We start from the raw sequence: 18875 nt of genomic DNA, 5'->3' as shown, positions 1-18875 counted from the left end.
CAGATTTTTGGTTGCAGATTATTTTTTGGTTTAAAAGTATGTGCAGAGTGTATGAGAGAAGAGGTTGGAGGGGATTTGAGGTTGAGGGGGTTGTTTATTTGAATTCCAATCCCCTTTCACAATCCAAAACTTTTCTTTCATCTCTCCCTCACTTTTTTTTTATTCTGTTCTTGGAGTTCCCATCCTCCTTTCGTCTGCTATGAGTGACCTTAAGATCCCTTAATTTCCCATTTCCTCCTGTATCCCTAGAACCTCCAGATTTCTTCCCTTTCGTCTGTTCACTATTCTCCTCCTCCCTTCCCAAACAAACATTTCCTACCCCCCCTCCCCCCCCCCACAAAGGACTAAATAAATTAATTGGACACAGCAAAAATGTTCAGAAAAGGACTTTAATAAAGGAACGTACATATATCCTCGTTACATAAAGTCTCGCTCCTTTTTTTTTTTTTACGTGAGTCCAGCATGAAATGAGTTTCCCCGCTCTGCTTAGTCTGAGACTCCACGTCTTTCCCAACCGCTAATTCAATTACTTCGGCCTTTCATAGATATTTGTTGTCCCCTTCCCAGTTCTGTAGTAGTTTGCTCCTCCTGGGACACTGCTGTATGTCATTAGACCTCCTTGTCGTATGCACCAAGGAGATCACCACCAGTCTCGCTTTACAAAAAAGAAACGCCGTGTAACGGCGCCTCCACGGCCCACCAGAGGTCGCTCTTGCAGCAGTAACATCTACACTCTGCCGAGCCCTACACTGGTAGGCTGAGGACAGGAGGCGGGGCTGATGATGGACTTACTATCCCTAGTCTGGTCACGGTGTCGTTTACCAATTTTACCAGCTCCAGCTCTCATATAGCTCCCCGGGTCTGTGAAGCGGTTGCCTGACCTGTATGATTAGGGGACTGCTCTTGATATAATATTCCCCTCCCTCCTGCCCTTGTAGTATCGTCCGCAGTGACGTCGTCCCCCTCCCTTCCCCTCCGTTGATCTATCTCTGTCGCTCGGATGTGACGTCACCCTGCCGCTGGCTGGGCCTGACCAAAACCTCCTCATTGGGCCTGAGTTTGCATTTCGGACTCGGTGTCACTACAACAGGGCTCTAGGATGGCAGGGGCAGGTGTAGCGCAGAAGAGCTGGGAGCTCGCCAATAACATGCAGGAGGCGCAAAGCGTGGACGAGATCTACAAGTACGATAAGAAGCAGCAGCAGGAGATCCTGGCAGCCAAGCCCTGGACCAAAGAGTGAGCGGCAGTAATATCTAAACGTGTCTCCTGTTGTTAGGGTCCCCGAGACTAAGAGTTTGTCACCGGCATCATTGCTCACTTTCGCATCATCTCTTTGCTTATCTTCATATCAGACCTTTTTGGGGTTTTGGTGGTGGTGGTGTTTTTTTCTGTGGACAACACACATGATAGGTCTCTTCTGGTTTTTGTGGTTGGTGACAGCCTGTTTTCTTTCAGTTCCTGCCTGTCGACCACCTTTCTATTTTAGACAACGGTTCTCTTGGGACCCTACATCTTCTCTCACATAGATGTAGTTAACTGTTATTTGACAACTGCCCCCGTTCCTAATCCAGTGAGTTTGTCCAACGTTATATTGATTTTGGTCCTATCAAATCGGTTGTCCTCCAGCAATCCTACGAATCTGCTTTATATCTGGCAACCGTGGTTCTTGGTGCACATTTGATCCTTCTCGTCTCTCTCCAGTCCTGATAAAACTTTGTTGTTTTGTCGATGATAGGCCCCCCTTGCCTCCTGACTCATAAAATAAATGGTGCCTTCTAGGCAGGGCTTCTTTTGAGGTGGTACTTGGGGGTACTGAGTACCTGCACCTTTTCCATTGTCTGCTAAAATTGACCCATGGACCCCAAGTTTTAATGAAAGAGCTCAGGCTCTACACACCAATTCTGCCTTGTCATAGATTCTGTGACTGGTTGCAGGGGGCCTGGCTGTTGTGGGGTGGGTCCCTCAGTGATCACCCCACCCCTGAAGGGTGGTCTAGCATTTGAGTACCGGCACCTTTTTTGCTAGTAAAAACGCACTGCTTCTAGGATTCTCTGCAGTCTGTAGTTGAATCTGTTGGATATAGCCAGAGCCACTTTTATCTGTGGACAACCTGCCTTGGTCCTTGCATAACAGGGTGCCCATAAGTAAAAGCGTGACTTTTTCCGGGCCATCAAGTCTCAAGGGACATTTTCAATATGACTTCTTAAATGCGACTGGACATTTTGCTCAAAACATCCAGAATCCGAATAGCAAATATGCCCCTTCCCCCTTTTTACAAAGCTGCCTGATAATGTCGACACAGCCCATTCACTTGGAATGGGCTGTGTCACCATGACCACTAGTGAGGCTTTGTAAAAGGGGGGATAGCCATTTCTGAAACAGCAAAATGTCTATCTTTTTTTTGTTTCCAAGATGGCCATTTACTAGATGTTTTTGTGCTCTGTGTGTTTATCTTTTTGGTCCATTAAAAAAAAAAAAAAAAGGGCCAAGTGAAAAATGCACAAAATCAAGCCACTGGGATGTAGGAGGAACCAGCATTCTTAGTACAGTGGCCACACAGACATCCCAGCAGAGTAGTGAGGCACCCTAGGGTGCATTGCAATGGACTTCACCTTAAAGCTCCATGGTACACATATCACTGTTGCTCTCTTATATTGTAGAGTAAGCCCTCCAAAACCCACCAAAAACCTGTACACCAGCCATAGTTGCCAGGTGTCTGAAAAATTCCCAGCCCAATTTGTGTCCAAACGTAGTCCAAAAAATAGCCTCGCACACAAAACAGCTATCTGAGGAGTGGGGGGGGGGGGGGCTGTCCCCCCCAGAGCTACCAAAAAACAATGTGAGGAGCGGGGAAGAGGGGGAACCCACGCGGCCGAAAGCAACCCTTAACCGTAGGACGCTACCTGCAGTGAGTTCAGAACAGCCACCCAATTTCCCACGAAAATAGAGGAGTTGGCAACGCTGTACACCACTACAGTAGCCCATATAGGTGACATGTGCAGCCATATGTGGGTACAGTAGGCTTTTGGAGGGCTCACACATGCCACCACAAGTGTAACAGAGTGGATTATGGACCTGGGTTCCCTTTTCCATAGCACACTGCACTGATCACTAGGCTACTCCAGGGACCTGCTTGCTTCACCAATAGGACCAATATAACATCTGAGGCTGTCATAGAGGCTGGTATGTACTGTTTCTTGTACATCTTTGGGGGGGGGGGGGGGGTGGCAGGAGGTCAGTGACCACTTTGGGAGTAAAGGGGGGGGGGTCATTCCTTTATTCCTCCAGTAGTCATCTGGTCATTTAGAGCACTTTTGTGGCTTAGTCATTATTAATCACCCTTGGTTCCCAGATTCAAAAACTTGAAACACCAGTGTCTTCATCTACTACCAAAGTATTTTATCTACTTCGTAGTGACCTCAGCTGTGCTCATTGCCAGCAGTGTTTTTTTGGCAATGGATCAAGCACACAGTTCTTCATCGGCTCACTTTTAACTCCACTTTTAATTATTTTATATTACAAATAACTTATTTTGATATATTATTTCAAATACTCATTTTTTATGAGTTGTATAGTCTGTATTCTTGCCTGATTCTAGTTTAGTCTTTGTGTAGCTTCTTGTACTTTATTGCTTGTTTTCCCAGTCTTGTTTCTTGTTTCTTTGTCTAGTTCTAGGTATGCTGCACTTGCGCCAGCCTCTCACCTACCCAGTACCAAGTTCTTTGAATTCTGTCTCCTCCTCCTCTTCCTTGCTTTAACAGCACAGATGCGGAAAGCCTCCATTAAGGAGGTGGTAGAGATACAAATGGTGATGAAATTCAAAAAGGCATGGAATAAACATAGAGGATCTCTAATTAGAAAATGGAAGTTATAAAAAAAGCTAAACTTAAATGGCTGAATGTGTGTGGATGTGTCGAGTGACATTTAGATGGCAACTCTGGCTGTGATGAACTAGGGCCGATACCGGGAGACCTGTATGGTCTGTGTCTCCTATATGGCAATCTGGTTTAAGATGGGCTGGAAAGGGCTTAGACAGCAACTTTAGTGGCTGGAACATGAGGACAGTGCTGGACAGACTTTTACGATCTATGTCCAGCAAATGAGAAGATAAATAGGCTGGAGTGGGCTTCAAGGGCAACTCCAGCAGTTGGAACAGAAGGTTAGGGTTGGATGGACTTCTGTGGTCTATGTCCCAGAAACATCACAGAAAGACCGTAATCAAGTATATAGTATCACGTTCATTGTTGATTTAATCATGAATTGAATGTCTATTGGGCAGACTGGATGGACCGTTCCGTTTTTTATCTGCTGTCATTTACTTTGGTACTATTAATCCTTTCTGCTCCTGGGCTGATGCGCAGACCTCAGCTCTGACATAGGCACGAGCATCAGATGTCACCTGACCTACTGGTGTGTGCATTTGGTGATCTCTTAGCACACAGTGCCAGTGAATCAGAGAAGTCTTGCATGTGCGCACCAGAGTGTTCCAATTTCCAACTTCCATTCCTTCCTTGCCTGCAGTGCTGCAGCTTTTGAACCCAGAGAGCAGACAGGAATTTTTTTTGTATGTACCATTGAATTCTTGCGGGGACGGGTTAAATTCCCCACTGGTACGGACGGGGATGGGTTAGATTCCCTATGGGGACAGATGGGGATGGGTTAGATTCCAGCGGGGACGGGTTGTAATTTCTGTCCCCGTGCAACTCTACTTGAAACCTGGATAGGCCACTGTTGGAAATGGGATGCTGGGTTTGATGGACCTTCGGTCTGTCCCAGTATGGCAATACTTATGTTCTTATGTTATCCTAATTTCACTCAGAGCCAGTGAGCTCGTTGTTTCACACACTCATCGGCTCTGAGCATTTGGGGCTAGCAAATGTGGATGCTACTCCGGTGCTAATGGCCTCTTGCACCTACATTTGCTTTTGAGCATCGGGGCTTAGATTCAGTACATAAATCTTTTCTAAATGCAGCAACACCTGGCTCGTGGAACTTCATGGTAAACAAGAGAGGTAGAAGATCTGCAATGCAAGTGCAGCAGAACAGACAGCAGACCAACACACGTTGGAAGTAGTAGCAAAAACTTTAATTCTACCCGAGATACTTTTGCCTGATGAGGCCACGTTTTGCCAGATGGCTACGTCTGAGGCAAAACTAAAATCAAAACAAAATTATAATAATATTATAACAATCACAGTCATATAATTAAAAAATTAAAATTATTTACAAAACCGTATCAAAATCATAAAGAACCAGGCATAACTTAAATAACATACATAGCGGAATTAGGAAAGGTTAAAAAAAAGAGTTACCAAAATGATAAAGGGGATGGAACTCCTCCCATATGAGGACAGGCTAAAGAAGTTAGGGCTCTTCAGCTTCGAAAAGAGACGGCTGAGGGGGGATATGATTGAGATCTATAAAATTCTGAGTGGTGTAGAATGGGGTAGAAGTGAATCGATTTTTCACTTTCAAAACGTACAAAGACCGCAGGACACTCAATGAAGTTACATAGAAATATTTAAAAACAAATATGAGGAAATATGAATAGTTAAGCTCTGGAACTCGCTACCGGAGAATGTGGTAACCGTGGTTAACGTATCTTGGTTTAAAAAAAGGTTTGGACAATTTCCAATTGAGATGGACATAGAGAAACCACTGCTTGCCCTGGGATCGGTAGCATGGAATATTGCTACTAATTGAGTTTCTACCAGGCACTTGTGACCTGGGTTGGCCACTGTTAGAAGCAGGCTAGATGAACCATTGGTCTGACCCAGTATGGCTATTCTTATGTTTCACTATTGCACTACAGTTGTGTTAGCACCACTTCACCATCTCCTTTTTTTTTTTTAAGTATGTTTTTAAAGAATGTTTTCACATTATTTTTGGCTGGAAGCCCCTACACTATTTATGTCTGCAATTCTGTATGTTATGTAAGTTATGCATGGTTCTTTATGATTTTGTAAATATTTTTATGTTTTGTCTAAATATATTTTATGGAGTTCTGAATACCATTGCAATAGATAGAGTGGCTGCAGAAAAATATTTTAATTTTTGAACAATATCATTGTGATGTATTGTTTGTTATAATGTGATTACGATTTTGTTTTAGTTTTGCCTCTGACGAGCTGTCTGGCGAAATGTGGCAATGTCAGGCAAAAGGTATCTCGGGTAGAATTAAAATTTTTGCTACTACCTCCAACGTATGTTAGTCTGCTGTGTGTTCTGTTGTGGAACTCCATTACTGGTAGATGTTGGATATGGAAGGAACTATTTGAAATGTAAGAAACTTAGGAACTTCCGGCTATTTCCCATTTATTAATTTTGATGATACAGAAAATTTTACTGATATTCTTAATTTTCTTAGATTTGGTAATGTATTTAGGGCATCAGTGGAGGAGTAGCCTAGTGGTTAATTCAGTGGACTTTGATCCTGGGGAACTGGGTTCAATTCCCGCTGCAGCTCTTTGTGACTCTGTGCAAGTCACTTAACCCTCCATTGCCCCAGGTACAAATAAGTACCTGTATATACTATGTAAACCACTTTGAATGTAGTTGTAAAAACCACAGGAAGGCAGTATATCATGTCCCATTTCCTTTCCCTTTCTCCTAAAGGGCCAAAGGGATTCAAAATGTTTGGCCTTCCACATGATCAGTTCCTACTAGCAAAGAAAGTTCAAAGGACCTACAGAAGAAGCACATTACATTAACAGGACACTTATCTCACACCAGCCTCATGAGTTCAGTGTGGCTTACAATTGCAGAAAAAGAGCAAGGGAACTGAAGTACTACTACAGAATGGCTGAAGAAGAAAAGGTTTTGTGTTTTGGACTGGTCAAATGAAACTCCTAACCTAACCCTATTGAACTGTTATGGCAAATCTTGAAGCACTCTAGTCACGCAAGGAGATCTTAAAATGTCATAAAGGTGACATAAGAGAAGACAGTGTTATTTTCTGAATCATAAATAATCAAGCTATGTCCTTTTCATCGGAGTTGCTTATTGAGTGAGGTTCTGTTTTTTTTTTTGTTTTTTTTGCTAGGTTCTAGATTAGGATCTAAGTGTGATTTTGAGTATAAATTGTACTAGTTATTTTATTTATTTATTTAGATTTTGCTCACACCTTTTTCAGTAGTAGCTCAAGGTGAGTTACATGCAGGTACTCTGGATATTTCTCTGTCCCAGGAGGGCTCACAATCTAAGTTTGTACCTGAGGCAATGGACTAAAATGCAGACTATCCAAGGGGCTTCACAAACTTTCTAAGCACTGTGTTGCTTCCCTTGTGTGGAATCTGTGTAAGCAGCAGCAGGCACAGTGCTGGTCCCCATATTGCATTCTTTTCCCTTGAACTGCCTGGGAACCGAAAACACTGCAGTGCAAATGCATGCGTAAGTTTGCATGACTGTGCTTTTACAACTTGACTCTTTGCTACTGGAAGGAGGGAGGGGAAGGGTTGGTGCCCACTTTCTAAGATTGCCTGGTTTCTCAAGGTCGTTGTTTTTGTTTTTTTTTGTAGTTAAGCAAAGGGAAGATGTACACTGTATTGGGAGGTAGCTGACGTTTTTTTCTTGTTTTTTTTTTTCTTTTAACTTTTTGCTAGTCATCATTACTTTAAGTACTGCAAAATCTCGGCCTTGGCCCTGCTGAAGATGGTCATGCATGCCAGATCAGGAGGCAACCTAGAAGTGATGGGCCTAATGCTCGGCAAAGTGGATGGAGAAACCATGATCATCATGGACAGCTTTGCTTTACCAGTGGAAGGCACAGAGACCCGAGTGAACGCCCAGGCTGCTGCCTATGAGTATATGGCTGCCTACATAGAGAATGCAAAGCAGGTGAGTTTTTAGTAATTAGACCTGGATTTCTGCTGTCATAGAATTCATGGCCTAGTATAGGATTAGGCTGTGCAACTCTTGTGTATTTTTTTTACTTTCATTCATGGTGTTTTTTTGTAACCTGCTTTTGAGATCATAAGGGAAGACAAAGAAATTGGGAATCAAACAAAAATAAGCACACCAATTTGGGTTCAGGCCCCCCCCCCCCCCCTTAAATTGATGCGCTGTTGCTGGTTTGGCTGGTGGGAATCCCCATGCACCACCAACAGAAGCTCTCCTCCAGCTGATGCTTGTTTTCCTGAGCCACCACACTACTACTACTACTTATCATTTCTATAGCTCTACAAGGCATACACAGCGCTGTACACCATACACAAAAAAGACAGTCCCTGCTCAAAGAGCTTACAATCTAGATAAGACAGACAGAACAATTAAGGGTAAGGGAATAAAGAGGTGAGGATAAAAGGATAGGGCAAGTGAGCAGTGATTGGGAGTCAAAAGCAGTGGTAAAGAGGTGGGCTTTAAGTTTGGACTTTAAAATGGCCAAAGAAGGGGCTAGACGTACAGGCTCAGGAAGTCTATTCCAGGCGTGAGGTGCAGCAAGATAAAAGGAACAGAGTCTGGAATTAGCAGTACTAATACTACTACTACTTATTGTTTCTATAGCGCTACTAGACGTACGCAGCGCTGTACACTTGAACATGAAGAGACAGTAGCAGTAGAGGAGAAGGGGACAGATAAGAGAGATTTATCAACAGAACGGAGTACCCGAGGGGGGGGGGGCGTAGGGAGAGACAAGAGTGGAGAGGTACTGGGGAGCAGCAGAGTGAATACACTTATAGGTCAACAAGACTATAAGTGTGCCTGCCCTTCCCCTCCCCTGTTGAGCACATGCTTGGTTTTAGTGAAATTGAGTATGTGTGAGGGGGCTCCCCTACCGTGCAGGGGATGGGCCTCCCTTGCACATGATCAATTTCACTAAAACCAAGCATGCATGTTTGGGGGGGGGGGAGGGGAACAGGGCAGGCAGCACGGTGGCACAGGAAAGCAAACATCTGCTGAGGAGGGCTTCTGCTGGTGGCACTTCAGGACCTCCACCAGCCCCCCAGGTATGTGGGGTTGTGATTAGGGCCTAGAGTTGTGGAAGGTAGGGCAAAATTTTGAGTCCCCCCCCCCCCCCCCCCAAAAAAAAAGAAAAAAACATGAGGTCTGGCTACGCACGTGCTCTACGCAAATGCCTCAAAGTGAAACTGTTTGTTACTGATGTAAACAAATAAGAAATGGAAATACATCTCAAACAAGCAGATTGCCAGATAATCACAGCAGAGCAAGATGGAGTTTAATGAGTACCTAGTGAGTTTCTGTGGATTATGTGGCTGTGGTTTCCTATCTTTTACTCCCTGCTCTGTTTAATACCTCTGCCTCTTCTGCCAAACATCATTTTTTTTTTTTTTCACTGAGGCGGGCAGCATATCTGGTGAGAATTCATCAGTTTAGGGAAGTACCATGTGAAGCATCCTGCTTTTTTTTTTTTTTTTTCTCAGTGTCGTGTGAATACATCCAGGCCTCTGGTGCCATGAAGCATCTGTTCTGAAGAATGCTGCAGTACTGTGGGTTCTTCTGGCTTGTGGGAGTGCATTGAGCCACTCTGGAACAATCACCCACACTGGTCCCTGGAGAGTGTGCGGTGTTTTGAAGCCTCGTGTTCTGCAGTCATACCTTGTCTCTTATGTGCATCCAATTTCTGCTTGCTGTTGTCTTCTTTATCATGCCTTCCTTTTATTCTCCTTTTCATAGATCAGTTCATTTTACATATCTGGTGTGTTAGAACATCAGAAGTTCCCTGGCACAATGGAAGCAGTGTTTGCCACTCCATTTTGGGCATCATATGTTTAAAGGAAACTTGGTATCTCATGATTGTATTGAAGATCAAATGTCTTTGCGAGGTCTAGCCCAGTAGTATATGGTAACTGCTGTTCATTGCCATGTGAAACGGCCCTGGTTCAATCCCTGAGTCAGGCCCTCTGTTCCCCAGCTTGGCATAAGTTTGGGAAGCTAGGGGGGGCGGGACGAAGGGCATTGCTTAAGGGTAATACCTGGCCCATGTGGCACATCATCCAGGACCATCAATGCAATGATTGAACTAACCATAAGCCAGGGGGGATAGAAAATGGGGAAATCCTTGGAGAGTTTTGAAAGAAGGCTCAGAGCACTAGAATCCAGAACGGTTGTGATAGAGCTGGAGGGATAAAGGAGCAAGAGAAAACTGCCAGTTTATACAAAATCATCTTCGTGGTGTTTGAGCTACATGTTTTTGTTTTTAGGAATCTTGGTACTTGTCAGATTTTTAAATGGCTCTGAGATTCTCAGTGTTCTGTCTATCTCCAGAGTGGTTTTTGTCACTCATTTGAAAGAGATTCATGATGATGATCTGACTACAGAACAGTTTGTCTCTGCTGCATTTAGTTATTTTATTGCCTTTCTACCTGGCTCTGAAGTTACTTACTACTCAAATCTCCTAAATGGCAAGAATCCCAATGCCTCTAGTTATTAGAGGAGAGCTTGGATTACAGAATCCAAAATAATTTTCAGACTCTATGAAAACACCCAGGTTATTAGCATAGGAGAACTCAGCAGTTATCCAGAGCTATATTCCAGTTCTTTTAGTCTAATAGGCTTCTCAGTTGTCCCTGCTGAGAAATGATGTACTCTTTCAAATACTTTTACACTTTGACATTTACTTAAGCCTGGAAGCATTTTGTGTTGCCAGTGTTCAGGTTGTGATCATTTAAGCTTTCTAGACTTCTGGTCCCTTTGCTTTACATATCTTGAGTGTTTCCAGGCTCTGCTGTTGATGCTTTGTTTTCTTTGTATATGAAAGATTTTCTCTTATGTTTAATTTATATTTTCAGAGCCTCTTGTATAAAAATACGAGTATAAGACTTTTTTTTTTTTTTTTGTGATTGGAATTTTGTGTGTGTATAGACAGACGATCATACTTTAGCTTTTATTATATGTGGGTGTGGATTTGTTTTAATGCCGATAGACCAGGGTTTATTAACTGAGTCCTCGGGACACACCTAGGCAGTCAGCTATTCAGAATACCTACAATGAATTTGCATGAGAAAAATTGCATACAGTGGAGGTTGTGGTAGATCTGAGATCCCTGGCCTTGTTAACTCATACTGGTCACTCATCAGGGAAAGAGGGAAAAATTTTGGAAATTGCTCATGTTTTTTTTTGTTTTGTTTCTCAAGAGTAGCTCAAGGCAAGGTACAGTAGATATTTCCCTGTCCCCTGAGGGCTTATAACCTAAATGTTTGCCTGACCCAATGAATGTGTAACGAGACTTGGGGGGGGGGGGGGGGGGGGAGTAAGCCCTTGGATCGCCATTGGTTCCCAGACCCAAAGGCCAGGACGTCAAAGCCAACGGTAGATAAGTCACTCAGGAAGTAGAAAGGAGGCAAGGTAGAAGGCTAGCACAGGGAAACAGGCGAACTAGTCTGGCACTGGAGGCATGTACTGGAGTATGAACAACTGGAGACGGGTGGGTTAGATAGGAACTGGAGCAGGTTGCAACAGGAGCTTGGCAGGAATGAGGCAGCATGGGGTCGCAGAGGCCAGGCAACACACGGCAGGCATCCTGGCGAAGGCAAACGAGGGGAGGGCTGGCCGCCTAAAGAAGCCGACAAGGTTGATGGCGGCTGATCCCGTAAAAGGTGTGTGGGAGTGCATACTCCCAGAGATCCCAGCACAGCAGTGCTATCCCAAAACCTGCAAGCAGAGTGACCCAGCTCTGGAGTGGCTGCGCAATCAGAGCGCGATCCCCACTGAGGAGAAGGTAGGAGGGTCGGGACACGGCAGTGTCCGTGACAGAAGGGTTAAGTGGCTTGCCCAAGATCACAAGGAGCAGAAGTGGGATTTAACCTGGATTCTCTGGTTCTCAGCCCATTGCTGTAATCATTAGGCTTCTCCACTCCAGCCAGTCTCCTCTGTTTGTTTGAATTTTCTACCAGGGCTGTGAAGTTGGAGTTAGAATCAATTTGGGTGGTGTCAGAGTTGGTAAAAATGTACTGACTCCAACTCCAGCTTCAAAATAAAAACTTACATTATAATATATGGTAATACTTATATTTTTTGTGTGGGTCTAAAGTACTGGTAAATATAAGTTTACCAGGGGTGGTGGCAGCTTCTCATAGGCTCCATGAACTGATGAATAAAAATCCAGAAAAAAACAGAATCCCTAAATATATGGCAATAGCTCACCAGTTTATTCCCAGTCAGGCAGCCACCTCTTACCAAGCCATCCTATTCTACCCAACCCCTCACCAGTCATGTAGCCACCTCTCGCCTAACTAATCGTCTGTCTCCAAATCAGTCATTCTCCCTGCCTGCTCAATTAAATAGCTGCCTGTTGCCTCCACCTCAGAGTTCAATTTGCTTCCCACTCAAGAAGTCAGCCAGCTGTGCTCCCCCCCCACAAAAAAAAAAAGAAGCCATTTCCAGCCAAAGCAGTTATCTGCCAAGATCAGAGTGTAAAAAGCCTCAGAACTGCTCACCAGTTCATCTGCTTTCCTCTCTGCAGCCTGTCCTCTTTTAGTGCTCAGAATGCTCAGATTTAGGTACCACATGACTCTGTGTTACATCCATACAGGCACTGTGTCTCCAGCTGAGCTTGCCCTTTCGTTTTCATAGGAATAGTGGGAGAGTACAACACTGCAAGCTCAAACAAACTGAGAGCCGTGCATGCGGTGCCTGAATTTTAGTCATTTCCCTGCACTAAAGGGATGCTGCGGGTTGAGGGAAGGGGGGAGAGGAGCAAGGTTATCCATCAGTAAAAAATTGAGTATCTCATAGATCTCTAAATGTAACTTGCTAAAGTAGAACAAAAGTAATTGATGGAATATGCCTGTAGAGTCATATCGATTGATTATCTGTAATGTTTCCAGAGTTATTGTTCGTTATCGAGGTAAATAAAGACTTCATTTAAACAAACAAAAAAATAATGCTGCAGAGAGAGGAAATTGGGAAAAAGCAGAAATGAACTGGTGAGGAGCCCCGCTGCTTTTATGTTAAGCTGGCCAAATTCTATTCGCCACTCAAATTCTGCAGGGAGTAGGGAATTTTGTGCTAATTCTGCATTGTACAGTTGTGCAGAATTCCGCCAGGAGTAATTGTATGCATATCTATCTCATATATATTCATTATGGGTATTCTAAAAACCTGCGTGCTAGGTATGTCTCAAGGACTGGATTGAGAACTACTGCCATAGACACAGAAATGGAAAAAACAGCCTAGTAAACCAGGCCCTAAAGGAGCCACTGCAGATCTAAGAGGAGGAACCCTAAAATTTAGGAGCCAGCAGCATGGACCCTATTGGCTTTCTATCCTTCTATACTTCAACAGTGCAGGCAATGACATGGAGAGAGAGAGCTCTAGACCAAAGAAAACTTGTTAGGCTGAAGTTAGTTGTTTGGAGATGGGGTCTGTAAATTGTCAGAGTACGGCATTCTTAGAGGAGATTCAGAAGTCACATGACAGTGCACTCTGCTTCTTGTACTTTTTATTAATATGAATATAAGGGTTTTTTTTTTTTAAGATCTTGGGTAGCTACTAAAGTGCAAAGCCAAATACTATTCTCAACATCAAGCAATGCATATGTGGAAAAACAGTGTCGCCAACAGAACAGCGTGGAAGAGTAACCTAGTGGTCAGAGCAGTCAGGAGCATGGCAGCTGCCCTGAGCTGAGAATCAGGGAAGGCGGCGTTTAAATGCCACTAAGGCAAACTGTAACCTTCAGCAAGTCACATAATCCTCCAGTGCCTCAGGTACAAACTTAGATTGTAAGCCCTCCAGGGACAGAAAAACTATGTACTGTACCTTAATGTAACTACCTTGAGCTACTGAAAGCTGTGGGTGAAATTTTTAATATCAGATAAACTATTGTCTGCAAATACAATATTCTTTTACCATTCTCTTCTGTGAAATATTAAACTTTCACTTTATTTATAAGTGTAAGACCAGCACCAATGCAAGTTGGTCAAGTATACTGGCAAAATGGAACAACTCACCTTTCATTATAGTCCACTTTTAAGCATCCAACCATTGCCTTTTCAAGGATGCAGAACCCTATCTAAATACTCTCTGTCTAGCCCCGGCTAGCCACAGTAGTACACACACCCCTATGCCTATGTAAATCTCTCACCCTAAAATCAGGACCACCTCTCCAGTTGGTATGCAAAGAAATGATGCGTGACAGAGAGCTGAATCGAGGGAGAGAGCTAGAATCAAAGTCTTTGGCATGGTTCTGCATAGGAAACTTATAAATAACCCTTCAGTTTGTGTTCAAACCTACCGCTAGCGTTAACATGTGGTTAATGCCAGATGTGCGCACACGCCATTGTTCACTGAATGCTCAGAGGGTTTCCAGCGCCGGTACTTAATGCGTGCAGTAAATATGGCTGCAATTGTATTGTTACATATTTAAATGGATGTTAATGAGGTCAGTAAGTATTCCTTCGCAATGCTCAGACGGAAGCGCTGCAGTGCATGGAAGGAAATTATGGTCAATAATGCTGAAACGTTTTCAACAGGTCACAGGCAGCATCGAAGGTTTTGAGGAGATTTCTTATCATTTTTCTCTCATTGAACTGTGAGTTTTATCTTCTTACAAGTGGAAGAAAGCACGTGCAAGTTTTATGCACCATGTGCTTCACTTTGTTTTCTTTGGATATGCGTACATTGTCAACTGTGTTTCTGCGCTTAAAATGAGCCTTTCAAAAATTATTTGCACTTGAAGTTTTTGAAAGGCTCATATTTAAGCACAGAAGCATAGGCAGCGCTTGTGTGCATACGCTTCCGGTTTTGTCTGGGCATGCACACAAGAGTCGCACTTATCGCCAAAACCACTGTGCAATGTGCCAGGCGCGTTACTCCCTATTTTTTTGGGTTTGATAGCGGAAATTAACCACACAACATTTGGAGTGGAGGAGTGGCTAGTGGTTAGGGTGGTGGACTTTGGTCCTGGGGAACTGAGAAACTGAGTTCAATTCCAGGCACAGGCAGCTCCTTGTGACTCTGGCAGTCACTTAACCCTCCATTGCCTACCGCATTGAGCCTGCCATGAGTGGGAAAAAAACTACAAAACAAAATAAATATGATGGCTTTGAGCATCACTTTACTATTTTTTTTTTGTTGCTTGTGCATCGGCCTCTGGATAAATGGTTGAGGTGCTACTATCGAGTTCACTTTGGATGTTTGCTGACTAAGTAGTATACAAATAATGTACATGTATGTAAAACGTAGACTGTTTTGATGTACAACAGAAAGGCGGTATATCAAGAATCTAATTACAAAACCAAAGTGAACTGTGAAAAGAATATTACCGGTACAAGTGATGTGCTGCAGTGATTGGTCCTTGGTCCATTCTTTTTAACATTTTCAAGTGATTATTGGAGAAGAGCTGTCGAGTAGGTTTTTCTCTTTGCGGATGACACCATAATCTGCAATCAAGTAAACATCCCAGATGGGGTGGATAAGATGAGGGATCTATCAAAGTTTGAAATACAGTTTAGAATTTGGCAGCTAAGATTTACTTCTAAAGAATTCAGAATCATGCATTTAGGCTGCAAAAACCCCAAGAGTGTGGTTCATGCAGGAGGAGTGGGACTTTGGGATGGTCATATCTTATCTTAAGGTGACCAAGCTGGTAGAAAGGTGATGGTAAAAGCCAGAAGGATGCTTGGGTGCATAGGAAGAGGAATGGCCAACAAGAAAAATGGAGTCAGTAGTGCCTTGGTATAAGTCTCTGCCGAGATCCCATTTAGAGTACTATTGTACAATCCTGGCGAATGCACCTTCAAAAAGATAAAAACAGGATGGAGTCAGTCCAGAGAGTGGCTACTAAAATGATCAGTGGTCTTAATCATAAAGCATTTGTCAGTATGTATGCTTTGGAAGAAAGGTGAGAGAGGGAAGATGGAAGATAGAGATATTTAAATACCTCAGTGGCATAAATGCACAGGAGGTGAGTCAACTGAAAGGAAGGTCTGGAATGAGGGGGCATAGGATGAAGGTGAAAGAGAACAGACTCAGAAGTAATCTATGGAAATACATTTTCACAAAAAGAGTGGTGGATGTATGAAAAGCCTCCCAGTGGAGGAGAGAACTGTATCTGAATTCAAGAAATCATCGGGTAGTCGCAGAGGATTTCTAAAGCAGAGAAGAGGATAATAGAGATTGGTAGTTGGTACTGATAGGCCAGTATGCCATTGCCACCTTGTGACATTTTTACTCTGTTAGCCCTTTTGGTTATTTAACATTTCTACAGAGGTAATGTAACAGATAGCTATGGAAAATTATATAATTGGTAGTATATGTATCAACCCATCTAGGGTAAAAATCACTGCTTGGAAATTGGTCATGTGTCCCATAGCATTAATCCAGACCTGAAGGGGTTTGTTTTTTTCTACAAGAGCAACAAGCATTCTGCAACTGTGCCATACAGCTTATATAAAATAGATATGGACCTGGAACAATTGAACAAACAGTGATGAAATATTCCCTTGTTGCAGTCCACTGCAGCTCAGGAAAGGGCACTGTTGTCTTTCAGTAGACATTGAGCTGTTTCCTCTTTTCCTTAGGTTGGGCGTTTGGAGAATGCAATTGGCTGGTACCACAGTCACCCAGGCTATGGTTGCTGGCTCTCGGGGATTGATGTCAGCACTCAGATGCTCAATCAGCAATTTCAGGAGCCTTTCGTGGCTGTGGTTGTAAGTATTTCCAATGAATCGCTTGTTCCCAAGTTTTAGAACTCTGATAAAAACTGTTTTTTGAAAGTTATTGGCATAATTAGTCTATTATAAGACATTTAAATAATCAAATCTACAAAGTCATGTGCTATGCTGTTGACCTTTCTAGCACAGATGAGCCACGAGTTATTTCAAGTATCGCCAATAAACTTTTCCTTTTCTACAAAATATTTAAAAAACCCAAACTCTTATTATCCTTTTGCGAGATGTTCAATTCATGAACATTCACCACCTAGGTTTAGCACATGCTTACACTGCAGAGACCAAGTTTATTGTTGATTGTTTTAGTAAAAAACATTATGAAGAGACTGTTTTCATCAATGAACAAATTTTCTTTGTGTTATCCTTCTATTGTACGCACGCATGCACAGTGTAAAGTTAATATTTTCTGCCATGCTGGTTGAGAGAAGATGGAGCAGGACTCCTTAGACAGGAGGGCTACCTAGGGATTTCAGTAACCTGGATCCTGTTGACCTTGCTGCCAAAGTAGGGGGTGGGGGGGTGGGAGTAGGGAGGGTCAGGGATTCAGCAGTGCTTGGTCTGAATGTCTGAGACTGACAACCCTCTAAATCCCCTTCCATTCAGCATCCCTCAACTAAGCAACTCTTTCAGGATTAGGTGGTAGCCTGTGATATTTGTTGGGCAGACTGGATGGACCGCACGGGTCTTTATCTGCCGTCATTTACTATGTTACTGTGTTATGATACTGAAAGGAATAAGAGGTAAAACTAAAATACTGATAATTATTTTTTTCAGATTGATCCAACAAGAACAATATCTGCTGGGAAAGTAAATCTTGGAGCCTTAGAACATATCCTAAGGTAACATCACTAGTATAAAACAGTCCTGAATATATAATCTGTTGCAAGACTTCCTTGAGTTCACTTTAGAACAGTAAAATAGACAAAATCTGCTTTATGATCAACTTTTTAGTTTGGTTTTTACTTTGTTTCTGATGTGGTGCTGATGGTGGTCTTGGAAGCTCTTTTACTTGGGTTCTCTCGCTGTGAGTCTGACTAAAGCAGGGTACTGCTGTGCTAATCGTCATGTAACCCTCTCCAAGTATCACACTGATCTATGCAAAATAAAAATTTAATTTAGAGCACTCAGCAAGAAACACCTCTCTAGAACAAGGGGAGAAAATTCTCTCTGGATCTGCAGAAGCACTGTTCATGAAACTTACACAAGAACCTACGTGTTTTTCTGTATGTTTGTCCAGTTGGTTAGTAAACCTCTTAAGTACATAAGTATTGCCATACTGGGACAGACCGAAGGTCCATCAAGCCCAGCATCCTGTTTCCAACAGTGACCAATCCAGGTTACAAGAACCTGGCAAGATCCCAAAACAGTACAATAAAATTAATGCTTCTTATCCTAGAAATAAGCAGTGGATTTTCCTCAAGTCCATTTATTAATGGTTTATGGACTTTTCTTTTAGGAAGTTATCCAAACAAATTCCAGAGTTTAATTACACATTGAGTGAAGAATATTTTTTCTGATTCGTTTTAAATTTACTACTTCGTAGCTTTTTGCACACTTCCTAGTCCTAGTATTTTTGGAAACAGTAAAGAAGCGATTCACATCTACCTGTTCCATTCCACTCATTATTTTATAGACCTCTATCTAGCTCCCCTCAGCCATCTTTTCTCCAAGCAGAAGAGCCCTAGCCGCTTCAGACTTTCCTAAGAGGGAAGTCGTCCCATCCCTTTTATCATTTTCGTCTGCTCTTTCTAATTCCCATATACTTTTGAGATGCAGTGACCAGAATTGAACACAATATTCAAGATGTGGTCGCACCATGGAGACACAGGCATTACAATGTCCTCTTTTGTTTTCCATTCCTTTCCTAATAATACCTAACATTCTGTTTGCTTTCTTAGCCGCACCACACACTGAGCAGAGGGGTTCAATCAACGTACCTTCAATGATGATGCCTAGATCCCTTTCCTGGTCGGTGACTCCTAATGTGGAACCTTGCATCACATAGCTATAGTTCGGGATCCTCTTTCCCACATGCATCACTTTGCACTTGCTCACATTAAACGTCATCTGCCATTTGGATGCCCAGTCTCCTAGTCTTGTAAGGTCCTCTTGTAATTTTTCACAATCCTTTTGCGATTTAACAATTTTGAATAACTTTGTGTCATCAGCAAATTTAATTACCTCACTAGTTACTCCCATCTCTAGCGGCCCCAGCACAGACCCCTGGGGAACCCCACAATCTACCCT

The 18875-nt window shown here is 42.9% G+C and overlaps 1 protein-coding gene across 1 annotated transcript; it reads left to right on the top strand.

Annotated features, from left to right (window-relative positions):
- Nucleotides 1–843: 843 nt before the first annotated feature.
- Nucleotides 844–17471, top strand: LOC115459834 (COP9 signalosome complex subunit 5-like). The gene is made up of 4 exons (XM_030189635.1): nt 844–1236; nt 7602–7836; nt 16479–16607; nt 17403–17471. Exons 1-4 carry the CDS (start codon nt 1100–1102, stop codon nt 17469–17471), a joined length of 570 nt encoding a protein of 189 aa, XP_030045495.1. The 5' UTR covers nt 844–1099.
- Nucleotides 17472–18875: the final 1404 nt, after the last annotated feature.

The sequence above is a fragment of the Microcaecilia unicolor genome, chromosome 1 (assembly GCF_901765095.1).
Source record: "Microcaecilia unicolor chromosome 1, aMicUni1.1, whole genome shotgun sequence".
Lineage (NCBI taxonomy): Eukaryota > Metazoa > Chordata > Amphibia > Gymnophiona > Siphonopidae > Microcaecilia > Microcaecilia unicolor.
The sequence above is the reverse complement of the archived record's forward strand: the minus strand, read 5'-3'. Positions and strand labels throughout refer to the sequence as shown.